Here is a 13,061-nt window from a genome sequence, read left to right as displayed (position 1 = left end):
GACAGGGTCACAGTGCAACCACTCATCAGACCTCAAGAGGGTCCCTGAAGTGACAGACCTCCTTGGCGTTGTTGGAGATAGAAAATTCAGTGATCCAAAGGATTTTTTTTTTGTTCAGATCTTCATGCTCCAGGCGCTGTTCCTAATGGTTTAATAACTTTATCTGAGGTTTGTTGCCTGTTTGTGGTTGAGATGGTGGCAGAGGCTGTACAATTGGTTTCACTGAGCTTGGCTAAGGAGGAAACATCAGCCAAGGGTCCTATCCTGCCCTATTTCAAAAGGTGCCCATGTGGCCATCAGCTTCCCCACCCCAGTCAATCTGCTATTGGTAAATTACTAGTAAATTAGGCTTTGTCTCTGAATCCCCAGGGAGAAAGTGAGCACTGCAGATGCTGGGGATCAGAGTCAAAAAGTGTGGTGCTGGAAAAGCACAGCAGGTCAGGCAGCATCCGAGGAGCAGGAGAGTTGAAGTTTCAGGCTAAAGCCCTTATTGCCCGAAATGTTGATTCTCCTGCTCCTCGGATGCTGCCTGACTTGCTGTGCTTTTCCAGCACCACTCTTTCTGAGCCTGACTCCTCTGGCCTGATTCCGCACTGGCCGTCAGTAAAATGCCCTATTTGCTCAATGTGGTTGGCAAGTCAAGCTCCCAAGGTTCACCAAAATGTTACACACACCCTCACATTTTCCAGCTTCTGAGACCGGTACAACCTGCCCTATGATCCTATGAGATTAAGAATAAATTTAATGGACTGCATCAGATTAATTGGCATTCATGTTCAGCCCTGATCTGAATTTCTAACCATCCTTTCTCCCAAAGACAGCCTACTTCCACTGCCATCTGTGTCTATCCAACACATCTTAGGAAGAATATATAGGTGTTGTGGTTCTGTTCGCCGAGCTGGAAGTTTTTGCTGCAAACGTTTCGTTCCCTGGCTAGGGAACATCATCAGTGCTATTGGAGCCTCCTGTGAAGCGCTGCTTTGATGTTTCTTCCGGTATTTATAGTGGTTTGTTCTTGCCGCTTCCGGGTGTCAGTTTCAGCTGTAGTGGTTTGTATATGGGGTCCAGGTCCATGTGTCTGTTAATGGAGTTTGTGGATGAATGCCATGCCTCTAGGAATTCCCTGGCTGTTCTCTGTCTGGCTTGTCCTATGATGGTAGTGTTTTCCCAGTCGAATTCATGTTCCTGGTTGTCTGAGTGTATGGCTACTAGGGATAGCTGGTCGTGTCGTTTTGTGGCTAGCTGATGTTCATGGATGCGGATTGTTAGCTGTCTTCCTGTTTGTCCTATATAGTGTTTTGTGCAGTCCTTGCATGGTATTTTGTAAACTACGTTAGTTTGGCTCGTGCTGGCTATTGGGTCCTTTGTTCTAGTACAAAGGACCCAATAGCCAGCACGAGCCAAACTAACGTAGTTTACAAAATACCATGCAAGGACTGCACAAAACACTATATAGGACAAACAGGAAGACAGCTAACAATCCGCATCCATGAACATCAGCTAGCCACAAAACGACACGACCAGCTATCCCTAGTAGCCATACACTCAGACAACCAGGAACATGAATTCGACTGGGAAAACACTACCATCATAGGACAAGCCAGACAGAGAACAGCCAGGGAATTCCTAGAGGCATGGCATTCATCCACAAACTCCATTAACAGACACATGGACCTGGACCCCATATACAAACCACTACAGCTGAAACTGACACCCGGAAGCGGCAAGAACATCCATCAACAGACACATCGACCTGGACCCCACATACAAACTACTACAGCTGAAACTGACACCCGGAAGCGGCAAGAACAAACCACTATAAATACGGAAGAAACATCAAAGCAGCGCTTCACAGGAGGCTCCAATAGCACTGATGATGTTCCCTAGCCAGGGAACGAAACGTTTGCAGCAAAAACTTCCAGCTCGGCGAACAGAACCACAACAACGGACACCCGAGCTACAAATCTTCAACCAGACTTTAAGAATATATAGGCTTTGCAAGGAATGCAGTGTAGATTTACTTTGTAGACTCCAAGGCCTAAATAAGGGGGAAATATCATTTAAACCAGGATCATATTTCTTGGAATTTAGGATGGATTAGTAGTAATTTATTGAAGTTTTCAAAGCTATTAAGGGGAACAGAAATGAGTAATACAGCCAAAAGCAAATTGTTGTGATTCAAGTGAGCACCTTCAACATTGAATCCTAAATTCTTTAATTCATTCTTTGGTTGAGCACCAGGTATTAATTAGCTGTCAGATCCACTTAAAAGTTGAATTGGATAAAGAGGAGTTTATGAGCTTTAACACAAGTTGATTTTGTGATTTTATTAATACATACAGTGGTTCAGCAATGATAGCTGGATGGTCGGTTTGGCAGGAGGAATGATGAGCAGCATTGCCGTGGTGATCACTATGACTCCCTTTGATGTCATCAGTACGAGACTCTACAACCAACCAGTCGATGAGGTTGGCAAGGTATGTCCTCCCCCGTCATCAAATCACACGCCCAGTGCCCATGGTGTGACCTCTACAACTTGTTGTTCTTTCCCCTCCCAGCATCACACCAGCTTATAAGGAGAACTAGACCAGCCAGAATGCCAGTGGCATCTTGAATTCCACACCTAATAAAACCACAATTGATGTACTTCAATGATTTTTTGAGGAAGCAGGTGTGTGTCTGTGTGCGTCCGTCTGTCTCTAGCCATTCTTATATACAGGACATTTAGAGTCATAGAGATGTACAGCGTGGAAACAGACCCTACGGTCTGACCTGTCCACGCCGACCAGATATCCCAACCCAATCTAGTCTCACCTGCCAGCACCCGGCCCATATCCCTCCAAACCCTTCCCATTCATATACCCATCCAAATGCCTCTTAAATGTTGCAATTGTACCAGCCTCCACCACTTCCTCTGGCAGCTCATTCCATACATGTATCACCCTCTGCTTGAAAAGGTTGCCCCTTAGGTCTCTTTTATATCTTTCCCCTCTCACCCTAAACCTATATCCTCTAGTTCTAGACTCCTCCACCCCAGGGAAAAGACTTTGTCTATTTATCCTATCTATGCCCCTCATAATTTTGCAAACCTCTTTAAGGTCACCCATCAGCCTCCGACACTGCAGGGAAAACAGCCCCAGCCTGTTCAGCCTCTCCCTGTAGCTCAGATCCTCCAACCCTTGCAACATCCTTGTAAATCTTTTCTGAACCTTTTCAGGTTTCACAACATCTTTTCGATAGGAAGGAGATCAGAATTGCATGCAATATTCCAACAGTGGCCTAACCAATGTCATGTACAGCCGCAACATGACCTCCCAACTCCTGTACTCAATACTCTGACCAATAAAGGAAAGCATATCAAACGCTGCCTTCACTCTCCTATTTACCTACGACTCCACTTTCAAGGAGCTATGAACCTGCACTCCAAGGTCTGTTTGTTCAGCAACACTCCCTCAGACTTTACCATTAAGTGTATAAGTCTTGCTAAGATTTACTTTCCCAAAATGCAGCACCTTGCATTTATCTGAATTAAACTCCATCTGCCACTTCTCAGTCCATTGGCCCATCTGGTGTAATGAAGTTACCCTCTTCACTGTCCACTACACCTCCAATTTTGGTGTCATCTACAAACTTATTAACTGTACCCCTTATGCTCGCATCCAAATCATTTATGTAAATGACAAAAAGTAGAGGGCCCAGCACCGATCCTTGTGGCACTCCACTGGTCACAGACCTCCAGTCTGAAAAACAACTCTCCATCACCACCCTCTGTCTTCTACCTGTGAGCCAGTTCTGTATCCAAATGGCTAGTTGTCCCTGTATTCCATGAAATCTAACCTTGCTAATCGATCTCCCATAGGGGACCTTGTCGAACGCGTTACTGAAGTCCATATAGATCATATCTACTGCTCTGCCCTCATCAATGTTCTTTGTTACTTCTTCAAAAAACTCAATCTTTGTGAGACATGATTTCCCATGCACAAAGCCATGTTGACTATCCCGAATCAGTCCTTGCCTTTCCAAATACATGTACATCCTGTCCCTCAGGATTCCCTCTAACAACTTGCCTACCACTGAGGTCAGGCTCACCGGTCTATAGTTCCCTGGCTTGTCTTTACCACCCTTCTTAAACAGTGGCACCACATTTGCCAACCTCCAGTCTTCCAGCACCTCACCTGGACTATCGATGATATAAATATCTCAGCAAGAGGCCCAGCAATCACTGCTCTAGCTTTCTCGGGTACACCAGATCAGGTCCTGGAGATTTAACAACCTTTAACAGGTTCCAGGACATCCAGCACTTCCTTCTCTGTAATCTGGACATTTTGCAATATGTCACCATCTATTTCTCTACAGTCCATATCTTCCATATCCTTTTCCATAGTAAATACTGATACAAAATGAATATTTTGCATCTCCCCCCTTTTTCTGTGGCTCCACACAAAGGCCACCTTGCTGATCTTTGTGGGGCCCTATTCTCTCCCTAGTTACCCTTTTGTTTAATATATTTGTAAAAACTCTTTGGATTCTCCTTAATTCTGTTTGCCAAAGCTATCTCATGTCCCCTTTTTGCCCTCCTGATTTCCCTCTTAGGTATACTCCTACTTCCTTTATACTCTTCTAAGGATTCACTCGATCTATCCTGAGTTCATCTGCCTTCACTGTTAGACCCCTTGCATTGAAATAAATGCAGTTTAATTTATTAGTCCTACCTTGTCCCTGTCTGCCCTGACTGTTTGTTTGATTCACTTCTGTTCTCAGCTGTACCCGTCTCAGATCGATCTCTTTCCTCACTACCTCCCTGGGTCCCTCTGTAATCTCCCTTCAGAATCTCAACCTTTTCACTTCCAATGTCATTGGTTCCAATGTGGACAATGACCTCCTGCTGCCCCCTCTTCCCCCGTGAGAACATTCTGCACCCTCTCTGAGACATCCTTGATCCTGGCACCAGGGAAACAACACACCATTCTGCTTTTTCTCTGCTGGCCACAGAAACGTCTGTCTGTACCTCTGACTACAGAATCCCCTAACACAATTGATCTCTTGGACACCGACGTACCCCTCATTACATTAGAGCCAGTCTCAATACCAGAAACTTGGCTGTTCGTGCTACGTTCCCCTGAGAATCCATCACCCCCTACATTTTCCAAAACAACATACCTGTTTGAAATGGGTATGTCCACAAAAGACTCCTGCACTAGCTGCCTACCTCTCTTACCCTTCCTGGAGTTAACCTATCTATGTGATCATATCTGAGACTCCCACGCTACGCCCCCCCCCACTTCCCCTACCTGCCATCCATCACATACTGTTACTGTTGCAAATTCCTCATCGCTTCTATCTGTCTCTCCAACCAATCTACTCGATCTCATAAGATTCGCATCCAACAGCATTTATGGCAGATATAATCCGCAGTAACCCTTAAACTCTCTTTAAACTCCCACATCTGACAAGAAGTACATATCACTGCAAAGGCCATTTTTGCCTCTTCACAATCTACAGACCCACAAAATAACACCGTCTTATTCCTCTCCTAACACTGCTCCAGGTTAAATTAATAGCTATGGCTTATATTTTAAGTTTAATCAAGAGACTTATCTCCAAAAACATATAATCAAGAAAGAATCCACAATACTCACTACTGCAGCCTTTCTCTTGGACACTCTTAAAACAACAATTAACTTATCTGATTCTGTGCTGTGAGCTTCACCCAACAGTTCTTCCAAGATCAGTTGTGAAATTCACTGTTTGTGAATTGTCCCAGATGCACTCCGATGTCCAGCGACACATGAATTCAAACAGCAAAGGCAGTAACTGTGCAGGTTTTTTTTCTCTCTCTCTCTCTCTCTCTCTCTCTTTCTCTCTCTCTCTCCCCCCTGCACTGTCCTCACCATGTGCTTCCTTTGTCTGCTCTTCTCCCTTTTAAAACTGTTGTTCTGACTTTTTTTTCCAAAGTTCCAAAACAATGCAACAGCGTATAAAATAGTCATTGCTGCTCCTGGAATTCAAGGAAATCACCTCCAGCACCTAAAATACCTCAAAAAAAGGAGTAGCTCTTACAGCCAGAAATTTTTCCCGTCCTCCATCTTGGATTACCCAGAATCCTCATGCTGGGTTGTGACAGCTGCTTGGAAAAATTCCAGGACCATTCAACAGGTGACCTCTGCCCACCGCATGCCTCCACTCTCACCATTGGTTATCCCATTATGTCCAACTTCAGGCTTCACTGGCTCCTCAAGCCAATTGGAGAAGATGTTGTCAAGGTTGGACAGCAGAATGTTGAGCTGCTGCCCTGCCTCTCCCAGTGACTGTCAATAAGGATAGTTGCACGGGAAAGTCTTTAATAGTACGGCAAAAGGGAATGCAGACGGTTCAAACACACTCTGAAATGTCTGTTTCTGTTCCTTGATGGCTGATTTGGTGAGTCAGCTCTGAGGGTGGTTACAGATCTTTCAGGTCTTAACACCTTGCTTGTGCTGGGTTTGCTGAAGGCTAGGGAGGGGAATAAATTCAAACTGGATTCTAACTTTGACCACACCGCAGTCCCTTTACTGGTTGTGAATCTTGAGTAAGGTTGTTAAAAACAGTCAAACAGGTATTCACTAATCCGTGACGAATGGTTATTTGGATAAGATGTCAGAATCTAGCTGCTGCCTGTAAAACCATAGCAGGAGTCACGTTAAAAAGTTGATGTAGCATTACCCTAACTCCAGCTATTGTTGTATAAAATGCCATTCATTTTTAAAATGAACGGTTGATTTTTCTCCTTTTTGCCAAACAACCGCTTATCCAGTGCTTGGGGTTTGGATTTGATTGTAAGTGCTCTTTCTGGCATCATGTTCAGGTTGGTAGCCTTCCTGCCTCTCTTACTTAAGGAAGAGCCTGAACACCATTATAGATAGGAATTGTTTGTAGCCTGCACATTGCTTTTGAAGGGACTGGAAGATCCTCTGTAGTGAGTCTTCAACCTACCTTGCTGGCAAATACTGCTGCTGAATTCTGAAGCCTCACCAGGTTTGCTGGTTTGGACCACCACTTTGGGGCCCGAATTTAAATAAGGTCACCGAGGCACTTTGTCGCAGGAAGGGGTGGCCAATCACAGCGTTATATCAGTCATCTGTCCAAAAGAGTCAAAACTTACAGTTTGTTTAAATGGTGCTGTTCATTGAGCACTTTATGTTAATAAAGCAAGTATAGTGTCCCTTTAATAAGGATCTACCTGATATGAAACACTTTTATTCCTTGCAGGGTAGGCTTTATAGAGGATTCTGGGATTGCTTGCTGAAGGTCTCGTGTAAGGAGGGAGTCCTAGGTCTATACAAGGGAATTGGACCTGCCTACTTTCGCTTGGGCCCACACACAGTTTTCAGTCTGCTGTTCTGGGATGAGCTCAAGAAACTAGCCTATCCTGACTACCGTGAGAAAATCTGAGGCACCCGCTACAGATACTGAGTGTCTATGTCAATGGGGCGAAGCCTCCAGTAGAAACAGGGGGAGTGTATGGTCTCCATCAACATTGAGCCAGAGGAGTTGGCAGACCTGCCTGTTGAGTTTCCGAGGGTGACCAAGAAGAGAGTGTTTCCATTCACAGGTCAGGAAGAAAATCCATTTTTCCTCAAATTACACTGGAACCATCTGAGTAAAGATCCACTCCTTCCTACTGATACTTTTCTCACTTCATCAGCAACAATTTGATGGAATGAGTGATTGCTACAGAAATTCAGATAGGGCCCCAAGCCTGGTCACTGTCCGCATCCTGTGGTAATGAGGAAATGATGCCAACGGCAGTGGTGAGCCATTTGGAAGAACGTTATCACATAGATAGACCGAATCATATACTGGTCTTGGAGTAACATCAGAGACAAAGCAGGGACTAAATTATAAACCATCACCTTGTATTTATCTGTTGATCAGTCCCATCACATTCAGGTCCATTTTGAAGCCTTGCTTTGGCCACTTAATTCCCTCAGCCTCGCTGCTTGGTCCAGATTCCTCTTTCTCCCACTATGCAGCCTCAAATTACTAATTTTATAATTCCAAAGAAAAATTAATGTAAAAATTGCTGAATTTTCTCTGCTCCCTGACTCCTTTGAATACAAAACCCACTTTGCAATTTCCCACTGCCTTGCAGCTCTCTGTTTAACAGTCTACTTTTATAAAAAAAAAACTTTCCATTTGTTTGTGCCCACTGGGGAAGGTGGCGTAGTGTGATACACATTCTGTTATAAGCACCCAGTGTCCACATCAAGCAGTCCTGGGTCAGATCCGTCTGCACTGTTTCTCAAACATTGCCATGTGGTCAAAAGCACATATTAGTTGTGTGTTAATGGTCTCAACAAAACATTAACAATACTGGTTAAATATAGAGTAAAGCTCCTCTACAAATCCTGAAAATATGTCCCTATTTCATATTCAGAAAAATCCTAATGTGAAAATTTAATATTTTGTACACTTTCTAACAGTTGCTGCTTTTAATGGGATTATCAAATTAGTGCTCAAACCCACCAAGGACTAGATTGCAATTGCCCCCATCTCATTTCATAGAGGGTACATGTAGGAACTTACAACCTGCCCATCAGACTGGTTGTGAACAGCATTCTCAATGTGTATTGCACAAATGGAACCTGCAACAGATATCTGAAATCAAGTTTTGCTTAGTTTTGTCTTTTTGACATTCAGGATACATAAAACATGCAATGTCAGCATCTTCATGCAGTCTCAGATCTGACACTTTGGTAACTTCTATTTTTTGACTTCTGACTCAAATGAACAATTAAAGTGAGCCATGGATAGCAATGGCTTTGCACACTTATTCATGAGCAACGTTTGACGAAAAGCATTTTTTTTTGCTGAAGTAGCCTTACAACTGCAATGTTAGACTTCTCATAGTAATGATGTAGAACAAGGAACTGGACCAAACTAAGCCAATAGAATGGAACCTCCAATACATGTATGGTGTTACTGACCTCTGATCAAAACAGTCTATTGATTTTCTGTAAGGGAGAAACTGAGTTAATTTATATTGTGTGTTAGCATCTAGACTATTTAATTTCCCAATGAAAGTGCCTTTCATTGTAGTCTTCGTATCCTAACACTGAATTTTGTCACATCCAAGAAAGCTGGAACTGCCCATCACAAATGCCTAAAGGATCACTAGTCCTGCCCACACTGAGGATCACTAACCTTGCCTACATCGGGGATCACTGTCCTCCTTGAGATCACTGTGTGCCTTCCAATGTGTTCCTGTAATGCTGCAAAAAAGAAAATTAAAATAAGAATTGTGAATAAGAGTTGAATGTTACTTTTTTTAACATCACTACAATGGGAAGTTGTTAATCAATGAAATTTGCAACAAATCAAGGGACTACTCCAACTAAACTTCAAACCATGTTTCTAAATAGTTCCTGCAGGACTACCTCAGGGTAGTGTCCTAGGTCCAACCATCTTCAACTGTTTCATCAATGACCTTTGCTCCATCACAAGATCAGAAGTGGGGATGTTCACCGATGATTGCACAATGTTGAGCACCATTCATGATTCCTCAGACACTGAAACTGTTCATGTTCAAATACAAAATCTGGACGATATCCAGGCTTGGGCTGAGAAGTAATAAGTAATAGTCGTGTCACACAATTACCAGGCCATAACCATCATGAATAAGAGACAATCTAACCACTGCCCTTTGACATTCAATGGTGTTACCATCACTGAATCCACCACTATTAAACCCTGGATTACCATTGACCAGAAACTCAACTAGACTCACCACATAAATACACTAGGTTTGTGAAAAGATTTGTAGATCGGGTGCTCGTTGTTGTGGTTCTGTTCGCCGAGTTGGGAATTTGTGTTGCAGACGTTTCGTCCCCTGTCTAGGTGATATCCTCAGTGCTTGGGAGCCTCCTGTGAAGCGTTTCTGTGATCTTTCCTCCGGCAGATTCAAACCACTACAAATGCCGGAGGAAAGAATTCAGAAGCACTTCACAGGAGGCTCCCAAGCACTGAGGATGTCACCTAGACGGGACGAAACGTCTGCAACACAAATTCCCAGTTCAGCGAACAGAACCACAATAAATACACTAGTTACAAAAGCAGGTCAAAGGCTACGAGTACTGTAGCAAGTAACTCATCCCCAAAGCTTGTCCACCATCTACAAGGCACAAGTAAAGAGTGTGTTGGAATATTCCCCACTTGCCTGGATGGGCACAGCTTCATTAACACTCAAGAAGGTGACAACGTCAAGGATAACACAGTCAAATGATTGGTACGTCTACAAACATACACACCTTCCATCACTGATGTTCAATGACATCATATTGTGGCTGTTGGAAGTCAGTAATTTCAGCTTCAGGACAGTTCTGCAGGAGTTTCTCAGGTAATAAATTGTGCTATGTCCTGTTGTCAAAACAATACTTTGACAGTGTGTATAAATGTAAACTTCTGACTTCTAATTATGTCTCTGTTGGTGAGGGTGCAAAGAAGAAAGGCAAGGTACCAAATTATCAGATTTATTGGAAGGCAAAAGTTAAATTACAGGAAAGATTTGCAGATTTTAAAATGCAGAGAGTATTGGATACTGATAGCCAATTAATATAAGTGATGGACAAAGAGCCAATGAACAGAAGTACAAGAAAAACAGTATTGGCTACATTCATATGCACATATGCAATAGTGGATTGTACAATCGAGGAAGAAGATAGATATTGTGCCTGAGTGTGGTCACTTATCCCACTGATAGACCTTCGCAATGCACTGAAATAAGCACACTTAACATAAATGATGGATGAAGATCATATTTTAAAAATAACTAGTATTTAAACAGGCAAAAGATTCAATGAAATAAAAGTACTGAAGATACAAGAAATCTAAAATAAAAATCTAAAATAAAGTGCTGAGAGAACTACTGTTAATGTTTTAGAGTCCAACATGACTCTTCTTTGGAACAGATATAATTTACTATATCATTTATTTACACATTCACCAGCCAGAACACCATGAAGTAGTTAAAAGTAATCTATTTCTGTGCTTAACTTATAAGCTTCAGACTTTATCCTGACAAGACTGAACAATTTATCCACTTCCTTAAACTCTTGAATAATATCTCCCATCAGCCTTCTCTTACACAAAACCCCAGGCTCTTAACCTAATCCAGGTAGCCAATTTGCCTTAAACCAGATATCAGTTTGTTTTTCTCACTTTGCACTGCAATGCAGGTTTGCTTCCTTTAGTGTCACACTGACAATCTATACATATATGTCCACGGGTGACTAGACGAGCAACTTCTACATTATCATCCATTGTGATTTTGCTGTAGTCCTTTGGCTACATATCCTATGATCCATTTAGTTATATCCATTTGGTTTCAGTGAGTTAACCTCCTAACATCTACAATTCCCTCCCCTGAGTTTAGTTTATATTCCTGCTGTTTATTTCATTCTACTAGTCTTATGGTTTTGTATTTTTCTGTATCGAACAGCACTGGACATTCAGCGGTGCATTTCCTTAATGTTAAATTTGGATCCTTTCTGATCTGTTCTTTATATCCTGTTTGTTTAAAGCATCCTACCCAACGACTGCAAATTTAAACAGGTTTGTTCCTGTACCAAAGGACCATATCATTTATTTAAACTGCACGTGCACAAATAAAATTTTAAACTAACATTCTGTCTCAGGTAGCAAAAAAATCCCATGGCTTCTTGTATATCTCAATTTTCTTTGTTCCACTGTTGTCAGTAATATCTTCAGCTGCCTAAACTCTAGAATTCCCTCCTTAAAACCTTTGCCTTTCTTACCATCATCTAATCTTTTAAGGTGCATCTTTGAAACTATCTCTTTGACAAAAGCTTTTGCCCATCTGTCTGATTAATTTTTATTTGGTTTAGTATCAAATTATGCTTGATAATCACTTCCATGAAGAGTTTGGGGTGTTTTACCATGTGAGTGGCAGTACTGTGTATAAAAGCACAGATTATTGGTGTGTTAATGGAAGTACCGTTGGGGAAGTTCCCTCTGATGCCTTGCTCGCTGTTACCCACTGAATTCACTTGACCCTTTGGAATGTCTAAAGGCACAAAAGACACCAAGAAATAAAAAAGGCCCATACCACCTGTCTCCTGTGACACCCTATTACTGAGCATGTTGATGAAGTTTGATTTCTAACTATCATTTAGTTTGCAAAATTAGCTGGCATGGACTGATTGGATTGAAGGCTTTGTTTCCATGCTGTGTGACTCTATGGCTCTATATTTTGTTTTTCTTCCACCATTTATTTTCACAAGGCACAATCAGTCTGTTCATCCTGAAGATAGGGTTGAAGTTTGAGGTCCAAGTACAGCAGAGTCTCAAGCCTCCTTATTTGGGCATGTCTCTCGTCACCAATCATAATTTTGATCCGTATGAATCTAGAGAAGGAGAGTTTTCCTTCCCTCTTTGCTGAAGTGATGTCTGTGGTACAACCCAAAGCTTCTGAGTGCTCCAATGTAACTTGCCCAAGTGATCATGTGGGACCTAAGATTGTTGACAGGCTGACCAAACGTTTACCTGCATCCTGACCATTCATCCAAAATGGTCAAAGGGTGAATGGAAGAAGGATACAATGGATTCCAGACTAGGGAGAAAGGGAAATGGAAGTGTTGAATGATTGTGTGATAACATCAGTTTTGGAATGATTGAATGGTGACTTCGGGAAATTGGAGGGCAATTGTGGTCGATTTTAGGAATTGAAGTGGCTTAATAATATTACAGGGAATTTGCAGACATTTGGACTTAATGAGAGTCTTTCAGGGTTTTGAATATAATGGCTGGTGACTTTGGGCAGGATGAAGAGAGGGCTTGGAGATATAAATGATATGCAAGATATTGGTGGGAATTAGGGAAGCCTAGGGCATTTAAGAATATTTTTGAGTTATTAATTATGTACAGCATTATTTGTACTACTTCGTGTAAGTTTCAGGAAAAAAATTGCAATGTTTGGGAATATCTTCCTATTTGTGTGGTATTTATTTTTGAGAGTTTTTAAAATACGTATTTCAGATTTTAAGGGGTTATTTTTGAAATTGCAG

At 42.1% G+C, this 13,061-nt stretch overlaps 1 protein-coding gene across 2 annotated transcripts in view; it reads left to right on the top strand.

Moving 5' to 3' along the window:
* The window catches only part of LOC132833624 (solute carrier family 25 member 35-like), a 32,185-nt gene extending 22,897 nt beyond the window's left edge, over positions 1-9,288 (top strand). The window contains exons 4-5 of one of the 2 annotated variants that reach the window (XM_060852031.1): positions 2,343-2,477; positions 7,249-9,288. In XM_060852031.1, coding sequence (XP_060708014.1) covers positions 2,343-2,477; positions 7,249-7,431 — 318 coding nt within the window. In that variant the 3' untranslated portion in view covers positions 7,432-9,288. The remainder of the gene's footprint in view (positions 1-2,342; positions 2,478-7,248) is intronic. The other variant, XM_060852032.1, reaches the window with a different exon arrangement.
* Positions 9,289-13,061: the final 3,773 nt, after the last annotated feature.

This window comes from Hemiscyllium ocellatum, chromosome 37 (genome assembly GCF_020745735.1).
Source record: "Hemiscyllium ocellatum isolate sHemOce1 chromosome 37, sHemOce1.pat.X.cur, whole genome shotgun sequence".
Taxonomy (NCBI): domain Eukaryota; kingdom Metazoa; phylum Chordata; class Chondrichthyes; order Orectolobiformes; family Hemiscylliidae; genus Hemiscyllium; species Hemiscyllium ocellatum.
This window is presented reverse-complemented; position numbering and strand designations above follow the sequence as displayed.